This window comes from Fonsecaea nubica (genome assembly GCF_001646965.1).
Source record: "Fonsecaea nubica strain CBS 269.64 chromosome Unknown Scaff66, whole genome shotgun sequence".
Taxonomy (NCBI): Eukaryota; Fungi; Ascomycota; class Eurotiomycetes; order Chaetothyriales; family Herpotrichiellaceae; genus Fonsecaea; species Fonsecaea nubica.
In genome coordinates, this window is record NW_019173739.1 from 23,712 (window position 1) to 38,872 (window position 15,161).

Here is a 15,161-nt window from a genome sequence, read left to right on the forward strand (position 1 = left end):
CCAACACGTGACCGCCTTCCTCAACCGCGTCGGGCCCTCACCGCTCGGACCACGTCTAATCCACTATTTATAGTGGGACGCCCAACCCCCTCTGGCGACCCATCGCTACTCACCACCCTCAAGCCGGAGCCTAAATCAAGGCGGTCATAGTGAGGCGGCCATCAGTCAACCATACGACAACACATCAATAGGCGACTGCCAAGGACACGAGAAAGACACGAGTAAAAGCCCCCAGCGCCCAGACGCACGAGACCCCCAGTGTCGTTCAAAAACGCCCCCATGAGAGGCTCTCCAGCGCGAGCGAGGACGTATGAATGGACGGACGCCGCGGAGCAGCTGGCCACGTCACCTTTGGCGGCTCGGAGAGATTCAGGCCGTTGTTTTGGTGGGGTGGTTCAGGCGAAGCAGTCGTGAGTCATTGTGTCACCGTAAGGCGTTCGAGAGAGGGTGGCTGCCTTGTGTCAGCAGCGCCTTAGTACAGCCCTGAAAATATCGAATGCGATGTCTGCGCGTCGCACCGGCGCCCTAAGTTGGCACTTTCGAAGATGAAGATGCGTTTGGTTTTTCATGACACGTAGGCAGCAATGCAACATGCAGTGCGCCAGCGAAACGCCCTACTTGTGAGCAAGGCGTAAAATGCCGACCTCCTACTCGTCGCCTGCCCTTTTTAAGGCTCACGCTGAGCCTCAAAATGCGAGTCGGTGAGTGCAATCATGGGCTGTTGCCTAGTTGGTTGGTGCCCGACCCAAGGCCATACCAACCCTCTAGAGGGCTTGCGGCTCATGGCCGTCGTTTCAAGTCGGGCTTGTTTATCTTCCCTTGGTGTTGATGTTTGAGACTATGGCTGATTAGTATATAAGGGCCGTCGTGTTCCTTTCTTGATCCGTCCTCTCGTTCACACCACCTGCACCAGTGCTTGTTCTCGACATTGGCCGACCGCCACACCCTTCCAAGAACAATGGCCTGTCGTCCCAAGCAGCCCCCCGAGGCTGCAGCCGGTGAGGAGCCCGACGAGATCATGAGACCGACTTATGGATCTATCCAGGTCCCCTACCCGACCAGAGGGGAGGAGGCTGGCGTGCCAACTGATCCCGAGACGCTGTTGAAGTTGCTCCCCTCGCTCATCAAGATGGAAAAGTATTCTACCATATTTGACTGGTCCAGAGCGGTGAGATGCTTCGTCCTCCTGGAGCACAAGTTGCCTAGGCACGCGCGTACAGCGTTGATGGCGGTATGCTTCAAAGTGGGCTTGGCGCCCGGCATGGAGATCTCGGCGAAGTCAGCGTTGACTGGCACGGTAGTCAACCTCTGCAGGTGCGTGTGGCCCCAATTCGGGTTCGGACTTTGCTCTCCAGACGAACTAACCTTCACTCTGCGGTGGTAGGGGAATCGACGGAGAATTGGTCCTTCGTCCCACCGACGTCACTCTCGACTGGCTGCCGATTTTTGAGCAGCTGCGGTTCGATGCTTTCAGCCGCCGAGACACCATCTTTGGTTGGAATGAGACTTACGACGTCTGCACGTACGCGCGAAAATTCTTCGATCCAGCGGACCGGGTGGCTATCCTCGAGAAGGCTCTGACCCTCTTCGACACGGCTCATTTATACAAGGCAGACGATGTGGCCCGGATGCTCGGGTTGCTGTTGCCGACGACCGTTGCTCCAGAATCGCTCCCTCACTGCCAGCCATCCGCGCTTCTCCCGACCCTCTTTTCCCTCCTCGCATGGGTGGGACCGAGGAACGGGGCGACCTCATACATTGTGGAGCTCATCTCCCAGTTCGCCGTCCATCACGTGGGCTGCGAGCACAGCCCTTTCGGACGCTACGGTATTTTCGACGAGCCGAAGGCCAACCAGATGTATACGACCATCTCCCGTCAGATTCTGATCGACAACGACGACGAGCATGGCGATGGCGCCTTTGAGGAACCGCCCATTCGATCGGCTTCCAGCGATTGGTTCGCCCTATCGGTTGCCCGGTGGATTGTCTCCTCGCTCTCGCCCCTGTGCCTCGGCGAGGAGAGTTCCATGTTGTCGCTCCTGGAACGCTTTATCGCAGCCATTCGCGGCCTATGCCACCCACAATCCAAACGGCAGGCGGAGTCGGGCTTTGTCGGCCAGGTCCTTCAGTATCTGGCCTCGGAATTCTGTAAGCGGTACAACGGGGAGCGTCGCGGGCAGCTGGCGGTGCCACCACCACGGCGGATCAACGACAACCTAAAACAACGGTTTGTCTTCTTGCTGACTGAGCCGGTTCTCTTGGGCTGCTTTTCGCCGTCGTCCAAGATGAGCAAGCCCTGCCTCGACGCCATCAAGAGCCTGGCCGCTCTCGAGCCCCGTCTCGTCATCCCCGCCGTCCTGCAACACTTCTACACCAGCCGGGACAGCCAAGTCGACGGCGATGTGGAACTCTTCAGCTGGCGGGTCCTGCTCGCGTCGTGCAGCGCCATCGCGCAAGAAAGGTGGGCGAGATGCCATCTGCCGGCCCTGATGGGGGATGCCCTGTACGGCATCGACGCGAGCAGGCTGCCGCTGACGAGCGTTGTCTGCCAGTTCATCCGAGTGGCAGTTTGCTTTCTTTCCTGGGCGCATATTGCCAAGTCGGGCAAGTCCGAGGGTTTCGACCTCTATCACGATCACGATCAACGCTTTGACGGGGAAGAGGCTGAGGGGAAAGACCCTGAGAGGGAAGAGATCGAGATGCTCCAGTCCCTCTTCCGCGGCTTCGGAGAGTTCACCAGGCAGTTCCTCGACCGTGTGCTTGGCTTCTTGTCGAATACGGCCGGTTCTGACATCGACGCCGAAGGCGAACGGGACGCTGCCAACGAAGCCGCCGTAGATGCGGCAGCAGAGTGCCTCCTGTCGCTGCCTCCTGACTCTGACATACTCCACGAACGCATGCAGCAACTGAGCGAGTTTGTCGCATCAAAGGCGATCCCCCGAGCGGGGACGACAGTGGCACGCCTTGTCATGGCTGCGGTGCAAGCGAACCCACAGAAAGGCATCGACACGTTCGTGCCCATGCTGATCCGGCATATCCAGAGCGAAATCACGACCACTCACTGGATGGGCTCCGACCGCCATGACTTGCTATCGGTAGATCACAAGCTCTCCTGGTACGCCAACGTCCTCGGCATGTGCCTCCTGCGTGGTGGGCACGGGCTTCTGGGTTACACGACCGCGGTGATGGAACTGGTCGGACTCGCCGAGGAGATCTGTAAACACCGGGCGTCTGCCTTCCGCGGGTGGCTGATCAAGCAGATGCTGCGTGGCTTGACCGAGACCTTTACGACCTCGTACGTGGCCGGGAGGGCAAACCAGCAGCTGGGCCTTGGTGACTGGGGCGAAATAGCCAAGGAGATCCCCTGGCATGTTCCCTCGACCGAGGAGATTCGAGAAGCCTCCGAGATCTTCAAAGCGGAAACCACCTGGCTGGAGAAACACATCCGTACCCTCCTGAAGAGCCACGCTTCCTTGAACGGGGAGGCCTCACGCAAGGCCTGGGTTGACAGCCTCGCCAACGCATTTGGCCACATGAGCGAGGTATTTTGCGGCATGGCGACCCTGTTCGACCCGGTCCAGGCATCCGCTGGCAGCAACGCCAACACCCCCTCCAACAACGATGCCGACGATGAAGCAGACCTTGTTGTGTCGACTCATGCGCGAACGCTCCAGTGCGTGCTAGAGCCCGGTAGCACTATCTATGTCAGTATTCACGAGCAACGGGGCGCCATGCGAAAGCTGGCCGGCGAGGTCCACGGCTTTCTCACCGACATGAAGAAGAAGAAGGAGTATGGCGAGTGCTTCCGGACGCTATACAAATTCTACGAGACCTTCGTTGGCGACGTCGGGTACTGTACCGCGCATCAGGGGAGGCACGCTCCACGCTTCGCGCGCTTTGACTGGGAGAAAGATTTTATAGCCACAGGAGTCTCACCGTCGCATCCTCCGGCTCTCAGTGCCAAGCGCATGGCTTGCTACCATCACGAGCTCCAAGCTTGCGGAAGCGAGCGACGCCGTATGGGTGATCTCGACAAGGAAATACTTCGAGACCTGGTTGAAGGTTGCAGTTCTCCCGACGCGGCTGTTCGCGGAGCGGCGCAGGATGCCCTTCGCCGCTCGCTCAATACATTGCCAGGCTCCGCCAAAGTCTTCCTCCCTCTGATGGTGGCCAAGCTGCGCGAGCTGGTCCGAAGCAGCAAACCCCGGGGCGGGTTCTTCGCCACGGTCTCGCGACGCGGTCTGCGGCAGAGCAGCGACGACGACCCCGGGATTGAAAACGACAAGCACAGCAGGATCGAAAGCGCGCTGCACACACTCATCGAGGTGGATTTGGAGCCAGACGACGACGATAACAAAGGTATGATTCACGCGGTCTGGATGCAAGATTGCCCTCGGCAGACGACCGATCTGATCAATGCTCTGATGGAAACGGCCGCAACCGTGACCGATGCGCCCGAGATATCCAAGCTGGCGGGGAAGGGCATCACGGCATTGAAAACCCCCCTTCTCTGCGAGCGCAGGGCCGTCTCGACGCATGGCATGGTGGAAGATATCTGTGCAGCTGATGACTGTTCGGAGACCATCCTCAAGGCGCGCGAGGCCATCAGAGCTTCTGAGGCTGCGACGGCAAAGGGCCGGCACGAGCTGGGGCTCCAGATGATAAGCAAGGCGACGGATCCGAGAATCTACGACAAATACATCGGCGCCCAGTTCACGGGCTTCGACAAAGACGGCCCCCCCGTCGAATACATCCGCTTCCTCGTCGCCGGTGCCGTCGCGGATTCGGTCGAGCGTCGCAACGAGTGCATCGCCCAGTTTGGCACGCTCATTAGATCCTGCTTCGAAAGAATCCGCCATGGGAACAGTCTCGAGAGTCACCTCCGTACCCGGGATCAAGGGGGACGGGGGCGGGTCCCGATGGACCCCAAAGGGGACGAGACCTTCACCCACAGATTCCTCGCCGGTTCTGAAATGCGTGGCGGGGACGACAGCGGCAGCGACGGCTGGCTTCTCGGTGACAGCGATGACTTCCTTGTGGACGATGCCGGCCAGGGCTCACTGTTGTGGGCCCCATTCTCTGCCTGGCACGCCGACATGCGACTCTCAGACGGCGACCGCAAGACAGATGGCATGCTGGAGAAGCTGGGATCTCTCCTGACGCAAAAATGGTTCGAGACTGTCCTGTCCTTTTCGGATAAGAGCGCGCAATCGAACACCCCGACCATCCATGCGCCCACCGTCGAGCTCCTGACCGGTGTCATCCAGCTGATGGAAGCGGGCAAGACAGTTGCCAAGCTGGAGGGCATGAAAGACCTGGTTGGCAAAGTCCTCGGTGACGGCACAAAGGCTGGCCAGCACATCGCCACGGCGACCTTGCTCCTCGCCCTCATGCACGCTCCCATGTCTCGCGACTTCCGCCGCCGCGCGTTGGAAATTGCGGAGCCTGTGCTGATCGACATCCTTGAGCGGAAGATGGGATCCTATAGCAAGACGTGGTATAGCTTTCTGAAGCTGCTCACGGAAAACTACGACCCAGAGCGATTTCCAGGCCTGGTCAAGTATGTCGGGTCCCTCCGCCTCCACGCCTCGGACGAGGCGGCCCGGAGCGAAGCGAAACTTGAAATCCTCAGGATCGTGGTGTCTGAGGTGGGGTGGCGGTTCCCCAGCAGCCAGAACATCCTTGACATGCTTCGGGCGTTTGCGACAGGCGCCATTCCGAACCTGGATGTTGCCGTCAAGCTGGGCACCACCCTGGCAGATGTCCACACGTCGAGACGCCACGAGTCACACCCTGACATCTTTGCCTTGATCAAAGCAAACCAGGATGCATCGCCCCTCGGTATCCCCCCGCACGAGTCCAGCCACGAGGTACTGGTCACGCTTGCGCAGCTGGTCGATACCGTCTCCAAACTGCGACAAGAAGCGCCCCCAGACCAGGTGACTTGCTCGGATGCCTATTTCTACCTGTCGAATACGCTGTTGGTATTCCTATCCGGCATCTCCAAGTCGGGCGCGTCAGGGATTCTCGCCTCTCCTTTCAGGCCGGCCGAGTCAAAGAGCCCCGTCAGGCCACGTTTCGCGGTCCTTGAGGAGCTCTGGCACGTGTTGGATGCACGCCGCGCCGACGGGGCGAATGTGGCGAAAGACGCAACCGAGGCGCTGAGGCATCTGTGCCGCATCCCACTGGACGGAGACGGCGAGTATCAGTCATTCTGGAAGGCGGTCTGGGACAAGACCGGGCCCAGCCACACGCTGCGCCACCGCACCGTGGCCCTGGGCATGATTCGCCTGCTCTACCTGCACAGACTGTGGGTCAGCACGCCGGCCGAGCAGCGGACAGTTCTCGAGGCACTGCGCAGCAAGATACAAGATGCGAGTGGAGACGTCCAACGGATCGCTGCGGACGTCCTGACCCTTTTGCTCTCCCGCAGCACACCCGCCGTCGTGGCGCCCTTCATCGGGGCCCTGGTCAAAGACAGCGCGGGCGCACTGCGTGGGGCAAGGTTACCGGGACAGGCGCGTATCGCACGCTTGGAGCTGGACGTTGTGGTTTCGGCGTTCCCCCCACCGGGGATGCCGTATGGATTAGCGGACGGGGCGGACTGTGTTGTGCGTTGGATGGAGGACATGCGGGATACGCTGGGGCACCCATCCGTGTGTGCTTGAAGGTGTTGACGACTCTCTTAAGTTAGGCTAGACTGAATGCGAATCAACTTTTTTTTGTGTGCGTGAAGCTACCAAGTGCGATTGTGATGCCCGCATTATGTACTGGCAATGCAGCTCCCCATCAGCTCCCATGTAAAGAAAGGTTCGATGGTCGCCAACACTCCATAAGATGTTGCAGGTCTTCCTCGCTAAACTTACACCCGGCAAGAACTGGTTTCCTTGGTGTGGGTTGGATAACTTGATTGATTACAAGGAAATCTATCTAGGGCGCCTGAAACTTTGTTGTGTGCCGCAGGGTAAATTATTCGACTAACCTTCCGTATCGGGTTAGGGCAACACTTGGATGCTTCACCTTGTTGTAAAATGGTTCTACAGAATTGTCCAGCGGATCGGGACTCATCCATTCCGGTCATGGGCAACGAGAAAACTTGTGACATCCCGTACAACCTTAGCTCCCTGACCGTAGGAGACAGATCCGGAAACGTATCGGTGTCGAGATTTCCCTTCGGGGGGCACACCACGATGTAAACCTCCCGAGCATGAGTCTCTGATCCACTCCAACGACCTGAGGGCGTCTAATTTCATCCAGAAAGAGTCATCCGGGTGGTTGGCGGCTTCGTGCACCATGATCATCAGCTGCCCCTCGTCGACGTTATACGCCGTGTAAGTCGGGTTGAACGTGTAGGGAAGGCCAATAACCTCGATCTACTCGGGCTCTGGTTGGCCGTGAACCTCGTCTAATGGGGGATTGATGCTCCAGCTGGTGAACGGGTCGCCCTGGAACGAAATAGGTAGCTGTAGCATGGCTGATTCTGTCTCATTCGCGAGCCGGCGGCATATTCCCGGCCATTCTTTCAATACCTTCCACTAAATCACGCCGATCCGAACGTAGCCCCCGCCGGAATCTAGTTGGTCGTGCGACTTTGAGCCCTGCAAGCTCCTCAGGTGTGTACTCTCGGAGGATTTATTGTCCCAAGGGGGTGCGGCCGGCAGGCTGGCATTGTCGTCTCCGGGATAGTCAGCATTTCTGCTTGCGAATCGGCGATTTAACGGCCCCGGGCGCGTGGCTGACTCTTACAGACCGGCGGTGCCGCTTGGATAATGTTGACGGAGCGTGAACAAAGGATTTTCACCTCCGCGGGGAGAGATATGTCCGTCGGTTGAAGGCCAGAGGCGGAGATGGAAATCAGCGCTTTGATACCCTTGGCGCGTGTCTGCCGCCTGCGAGGCAGTGCGACAATTTTGACGGGGGGTGGCCGTAATACTCTACTTTCCGCTTCCATGGAGAGAGCCATGTTTGCCTAGGTGGCTATTAGGTCATGTAAGTTAGATAGCATCAAGGGGGCGAAATGGAAATCCGGGTGCGTAACTACGAGCGTAGCTACGAGTGAAGCAGTGTTAAAGACCGTGAAAAATAGGTGATGTAGCGACGACTATGAACTCGGTTCGGACATCCAGCAACCGTAGTCCTGTCCTATTTCACTGCGGCCACAGTCTTCGGCAATTTATTAAGATCATATTTAACCAATGCAAAGCTATTTAGAGGATGACGAAAGATGCCCTCGGCTGGCAAGGTGTCAATTTTTCACTAAATGTCAGTAGAACCTCACATGAGTCGCTCCGCACAACAGCTGTGGACACTAGTACGACGCCCTTGTCCTCAATCACAACCCCGTATCCTTCATTCACCCTGTTGTCCAAGCTGTTCACTTTCGCCGGAGCGAAGCTGTTGACGTGGACTGAAGACGCTAGAGCTGTCGTTGTAACATCCGGGCATATTTTATCATTTCTGTAAAATATCGAAATTGAGGTGGATAGCCTAATCAGGCTTAGCGCTTATATTACGTAATTGGTAGGGTACTGGTTACTTAATTAGGCCTAGTACTAGGTGACGTCACTACTTACGTCATTGACTACGTCATCGCTTACTAATAGTGATTTAAGGGATTTCTTCCATCTTCTATTATTACTACTGGTTATCTAGATAAGGACACTCTCTTCTCTCTTAGATAGATAGATCTAACAAGACTTTCACAACCTAAGTTATGAACCCTACGATCGCTCCTAACCTTTCTAACACGAAGCAATACTTTTCTCGCGTCAGCAATCATCCCTCTCGCACTCCACTCTCACGACGGTCCTTGTTGTTGTAGAGCGGTAGCACCCTGGGCAGGACAGAAGACAGAAATCGCCACGGGCGAGCCGGCCGCGATGGATCTAGGCCGCCTGTCGCCCTCTCGAGGCGGTCCTTTATATCTCCTCCTCCGACCTCCCACCTGGCCTCTTCCTCTCGCCTCTCAACGTCTCGGCGGTGTAGAAGGGAGATCAGCCGCGTACTGTAGCCGAACCTCGTAGGTAGCATGAGGGGGTCGCAGGTTGACACTGTCAGTTGAACGCGGCGCAGACAACGCACGCGACTAATGGAAGAAAATACTCGACCGCGTCTAGGTTTTAGGGGCGAGTACCGCAGCTGGAGTTGCTCATCTCGTCCCGTCACACTCATTTTGGAGCCAAGAATGAAAAGGGCTGGAGTTGTTTGTTTTCCAGCAAGTGAACGGAAACGACGAGAAAAAGCGTCAGCCCAAGAACGCGAGATGATTGAAGAACGGGCCCCCCACCAACTTCGACCGTGGAAAACGCCAGGTTTGTTTCCTTCCATGGAATATCTGGTATGTTGTTGGCTGGAGAATTCCAGGGTGGTATTTGCTAAAACCACCGAATCGGGCGTTGGATATTTCCCCCCCTTGCTCGCAACCATCCCTGGCTCGGTGCTCTTTGTTCGCCCGCCAAAAGTTGCGGCATCCGAACACGGCTGACAGACATGTGGGCGATTTCCTGGCCCGCGACTTGACAAAACCAAGTGTCGGTCTTGGTTGCAGACCGCCCGTTTCGCATCGCCCTTTGGCCAAACTCTGACTTTGGCTGCTGACGTTAGGCTGTTGGGGCGGTGGGTAGAGGGCACACGGGTAGTGTGTTATGCTTTGTCTGAATGAAAAACGTTGGGCTGCGGGAAAACTCTCTACGATCCCGTCTCTTGAACAAAGGCCTGACAGCATAGACTAAGCGGAGGATCAACAAGCGAATTTCGTAGTTTCCGACGACACACAACTTATTGTCGCACGGACCTAGATTTGCCGCCGATGCTCATCCTACTTCGTTATCCACCATTCGCAGTGTAGGAGTTGGCTGTCGCAAGCGTGGTCACAGTGGCATCGGAGGGTCACGAGATGGCGGATCGCGGTCGAAAGGCCGCAAAGCATATTCAGTAAACGTGCATTGATTGTGTCTAACTCAAGGAGTGGATGAGACCAGGCTATTCCTAGGTCATGTATCGATATCACGTCATGTCGATAGCCGGATCTCAATCTGCATCTCAGTCTGAAACTCAGTTTGAAACTCAATCCTAAACTCAATCCTAAACTCAATCCTAAACTCAAACTCAAACTCAATTTCGCCTCTGTGGATCGACGCCATTCAACTTAGTAATTATCGCTTGATTAGCGAGAGTCCATGCGCATTACCTCGTTCCATTTCGCATCGATCATGGTCCACACCGGGTCGCCCTCATCCCAGTACTGCTTGACGCTGTCGAAGTTGTTTCTCTTGTCGCGAGTCCGGTAGACACTGTCGATCAGACGGACATCGGCGGTATTGCGAAGCAGTCGTAGTCCCAGTCCGCTATTGAATTCCCCCGTGGACATGTGGTAGAATTGCCGAGTCTTGTGTTCGAGCTGCCGCTGGACGCGCAGTGCGCCGTCTTGGCTCTCCCTCAACTCACTGTGGAAGGCCTGCAAGTAGCAGAGAGTGGAGGACGCAACGGCATCGCGAAACGTTTCCACCCCTTCAGCGGAGAAGGCGGTGCGACCGAGCTCCAGTATGCGGAGCTGCGGGTTCCGGAGGAGCCGCTTGAGCGCAGGCAGGGCGTCGTCATCGACGTAGTTGTAGCGCTGGCCGTGAGGCTTGGTAGTCTGGCTGGGCGAGAAGAAGACGGCGCGGATGGTCGGGTGTTCGGAAAACGCCTCGCAGATGGCGGAGATGCCGGTGCTGGAGTAGCCGTGGGACTGGAGAGCGACACGGACGAGCGATGTGTTGGAGTGGAAAGCTCTGGCGAGATGGAGAGCGCCCTCGTCGCCGATCGGATTCGTTCCCATCATGAGCGACTCCGGTTGCCAGCCTGCCTCGAGCGTCTCGGCGATGGCCTGGGCCCCCTTCACCCCAATCCCGTTGGCATTGAGGAACACGTTCTTCAGAGCGATGGCCTTGCCCTTCAGGTTGGTGAATAGTCGAGCCACCCCCTCGTCCCCCAGCTCCGTGTTTTCCAGGTCAAGAGTGCGGAGGTTGCGGGTCTCGATGATCAGTCGGGTGAGGTTGTCGACCGAGCTCAACCCAAGAGGATTTCTCTTGAGCCAGACATTGGTGATGGCGGAGCTGGTGACCATTGCACTGACCAGATCCTCAAAGCCCGCGGCCTTGATATGGTTGCCAGCCAAGTACCACGTCTCCATCTGGTCGGGCTTCTCCTTGATGAATGAGGCGATGGCGTAGCAACCGGTGGCAGAGATGATGTTGTTGCCCAGGAGGAAGTGCTTGACAAAGCTGTTTGACTTGAGTGAGTCCATCAGCGCCTCGATGTGGGTGGGGCCGACCACCATCTTGCAGAGGTCGAGTCGGTGGTCAGCATACACGACGCCGCTATCACGGTGCAACCTTGGACAGGAGGAATCGCTGTTAAGGGTGCAATTATGATATGAATTCTGAGACGAAAGAGTCTAACTAGCAATAACGCGCAATCCACGGTAGAAGAGTTCACAGATATTCAGCCTCGTGTAGGGTAGTCAGCCTTATGCGGGGTATCCCACACTTGGCATTTATCGAGACCGTGACATTACCCCCCTTTAAACCGCGTCTTCGTCCTCAAAGATTCCTAATATTTCTCCAGCAATTTAAGACATCTCAAGACGCAATATAATAAGTCTTTAACCAGCTTAACTAGGTAAGATAGTCTCCGGAATCACTTTCCTAGGTTTAATATAATCGCATGCCGTTCTAGTAGGTCTAGAGACGTCTTAGTAGTTAGTCGACTAGCTTAATAACGAGCTCATCCTTCCCTACGGCTATTAGTTTAGATAGGGTAGAGTAACTTCCGCGTCTCCGTTAGTGCATTTAAACTATCGAATGGCTCTTGTAGGAGGAGGTAAGTTATCGGAATCGTGTAATCATCGATTCGAGCTGATCGATTACATCCGTTTCCTCGTCTTCTTTATCCTCTTTAATCTCCTTAATTTCGTCGATTCATCAGGTTTATTTATCTTCTTAATTAGCCTCCGCTTACTAGTCGTGAAGTTATAATTAGCTGGTGGGCCGGCTTTCTTTAGGTATCTCTTATAGAATTCTTAGACTAGTTTATTACATCTAGGTAGTACCTCCTCCTAGTAGTACTATTATTCCCTATTTTAACCTATCTATTTCACTAGGTACTATAATCGACGGGCTTTACTGAATAGTCGTACATTATAGATATCTTTAACTTCATATTCTTCCTCTACTATATCTTCCCGTTCAACTACAATAGGTAGAGGCGGTAGTTAGATTTGACTAGGAAACAGAGTTTCCTCACTAGTTAGTGATAAAAGGGAGGTATGAAATACATTATAGATCTTTATACCTTTATCTAGCTGTAACTTATATACCCTTAGGTTTATAATCCCTACGACTTTAAAGAGCCCGAGTTATTTCGCATCAAGCTTCTTTAAAGGCCGATTCGTTTTAATATTCCGAGAATTTAGCTAAACTATATCTCCTAACTAATACGCTAGAGACGACCGTCTACTAGTATTAGCTTATACTATATAATAGGCTTAAGCGTAAGTAATCTCGTCCGTTATATCCTTATAGAGTTTCCGTATCTAGTCCGTAAACTCATCCGCTTCGCGGATGTCTCGTACGGCTCTCGCGGTAGTCGTACGTCCTTCTACGGGATCTATTTCCTAACGTATATAATATCCGTAATTTACGAAGAATAGGGAGATACTAGTCGTTTCTAATATATATAAGTTAATTATAAACTTAGCGATCGGTAACTAATCGACCTAATCGTCTTACTAGTAATTATAGTACGCTCTTAGGTACTACTCTATAATTTAGTTCGAATTCTCTAACTAACCGTTAGTTTCTAGGTGGAAGGCCGACGATAGCTTCCGACGAATATATAACCTTTTATAGACTTACTTCTATATAGTAGAGATAAACTAAGCACTACGATCTAAAGTAATAGCGTACGGTAGACTATAGCGAGAAAATATATATCGCACGAAAAGACGTACAACATTAACTATATCTATTACGTGACATAGAATAAAGTATTTTCATTTAGTAAATCGGTTGGTAACAGTCATAATGTTTTCGTAGTCCACCCTATCGGTTTTTCCTTTACTTTTCGGGAGTTCTACGACGAAATCCACCGTAATCTTAGTCTACGGATAGTCTAGTGTAGGTAATAGTTAAAGCTATCTAGAATAAGCCTATTTAGACGCTTTAGTCCTTCTATAAATATGATAATTCGTAACGTATCTCTTAACGTCCTTAAGGAGACTCGGCTAATAATATTCTCGTCTGATCGTCGCGAACGTTTTACTCTTTCCTAGGTGTCTAGTAATGGGAATGTCGTGAAATGTCTATAGTAAGCGTAGTCGTAGTTCGTTATTGTCTAGAATCTATAATCTATCCTAAAACTAAATCTTACCGTCCCTCTCCGCATAATCAGCTAGAGAGACCTTCTCAATAGTACTTAGGAGGTTTCGACGCCCCTCCGTAACTGCGTCCTAGACCTAATTAAGTAAAGGATTAACTTTATCGGTATACACTACTACGATATATTCCGATAGTGTAAGTTCTTCTCGTAAGACATTAGTAGCTAAAGCTTAAGCGGTTTTCAATTGACTTACGTTTAATACGCCTATCCCTTTACTAATATTATAAGGCTTAAGGAGGACTTGATTCTAATGGCGTATCCTCTCATCTTCGGGATCGATTAGCTTATCCTCTAGTCGTCTTATTAGGCTATTAGGCTTAGTCCCCTACCTACCTAGTTAATAATCGATTTTAAAATGGAACTCGGACAAAAACTCGCTCTACCTAGCTTATCGACGGTTTAGCTACTTTATCGTTATAAAATACTTAAGTAACTTATGATTAGATAGTACTCGGATAGGTCGTTAAGGATCGGCGCTAGTTAGTTTAGGGCGCTATTCCTCGAAGGCGCGGATGATCGCAAGTAGCTCCTTATCGTAGATCTCGTAATTACATTCCGTAGGCGTTATTTTCTTTAAGTAGAAAGCTACTAGTCGGAGCTTTCCGTCCTTCCCCTTTTACGAGAGTACCCCGGCGGTAACTAAGTTAGAAGTATTAACTTCTACCTATATTTCAGCATCTAGATTAAATAATGCTAGAATAGGCGCCGTAGTAAAGCGTCTCTTAAGTTCGTCGAATGCGGACTAGTAGGCGGGATTCTAACTGAATTAAGTGTCCTTTTTAGTAAGTTCCGTTAAAGGGCGAGCTACTCGTCTAAATCCTTCGATAAACATCCGATAGAAGTTAGTAAATCCTAGGAATAATAGAATATCTTTAACTAAACGAGGTATAGACTATTCTACTATTGTCCGGATTTTATCGGGGTCTATCCGAATTCCGGAGGTAGAGACGATTAAGCCTAAGTATTTCACCTCCTATATATAGAATTCGCTCTTTATAATATCTACGTATAGGCTATACTTCTAAAGACGCTTTATAACTTCGTCTATATGACGCTCGTGTTCTTATAGGCCATTGCTAAAAATAAGGACGTCGTCGAGGTAAGTAGTATAGAAATCGTTAAGGATATCTTATAAAGCTATATTAATGTATCCTTAGAAGGTCGATAGAGCATTATAGAGACTAAACGGCATCATAAGGTACTTAAATTATCTATAACGAGTAGTGAAAGCCGTTTTCCACTTATCGCCTACCTTAATACGTAAACGGTTAAAGGCTGAGATAATGTCGATCTTCGTAAAGTACCTCGCTTTATAAAGTTTATCTAAAGTCTCTCTCATTCGTAGGATAGAGTATCGGTTTTTGATAGTAATAGCGTTTAAGGCCCGATAATCCATATAAAACCTTAGCCCCCCTCTAGGTTTCTTTACTAGTAATATAGAAGAAGAGATAGATGATGTAGAAGGCCGAATCTACCCCTTTTCGAGGTGCTTACGAATATACTTCTCTATAACTATTACTTCTTGTTTTAACATTAAGTAAGGTCTCTTAAAAGGGAGTTTATAAGGATCTATTTCCGTAAGCTTGATTTTATAATCGATCCCGGGTCGATATAGAGGCAATTAATCTATATTCGGTTTCGAAAACAATAATAAGTGTTTATAATAGATCTAAGGTAGTTTCTTAGCGGGGTTCCTATAATCTTTCCCTTTTAGGGCGATATCTATATCTTCGGGGTTAGCC

The 15,161-nt window shown here is 52.4% G+C and overlaps 2 protein-coding genes across 2 annotated transcripts; one reads left to right on the forward strand and one right to left on the reverse strand.

Moving 5' to 3' along the window:
• Positions 1 to 958: 958 nt before the first annotated feature.
• On the forward strand, positions 959 to 6,668 carry AYO20_08403 (hypothetical protein; the record flags this gene model as incomplete). Its single annotated transcript, XM_022646680.1, has 2 exons — positions 959 to 1,314; positions 1,385 to 6,668. The coding sequence occupies 2 exons, from the start codon at positions 959 to 961 to the stop codon at positions 6,666 to 6,668; spliced, it is 5,640 nt and encodes a 1,879-aa protein (XP_022497318.1).
• A 3,497-nt stretch (positions 6,669 to 10,165) lies between these two features.
• On the reverse strand, positions 10,166 to 11,320 carry AYO20_08404 (hypothetical protein; the record flags this gene model as incomplete). Its single annotated transcript, XM_022646681.1, has 1 exon — positions 10,166 to 11,320. One exon carries the CDS (start codon positions 11,318 to 11,320, stop codon positions 10,166 to 10,168), a length of 1,155 nt encoding a protein of 384 aa, XP_022497319.1.
• Positions 11,321 to 15,161: the final 3,841 nt, after the last annotated feature.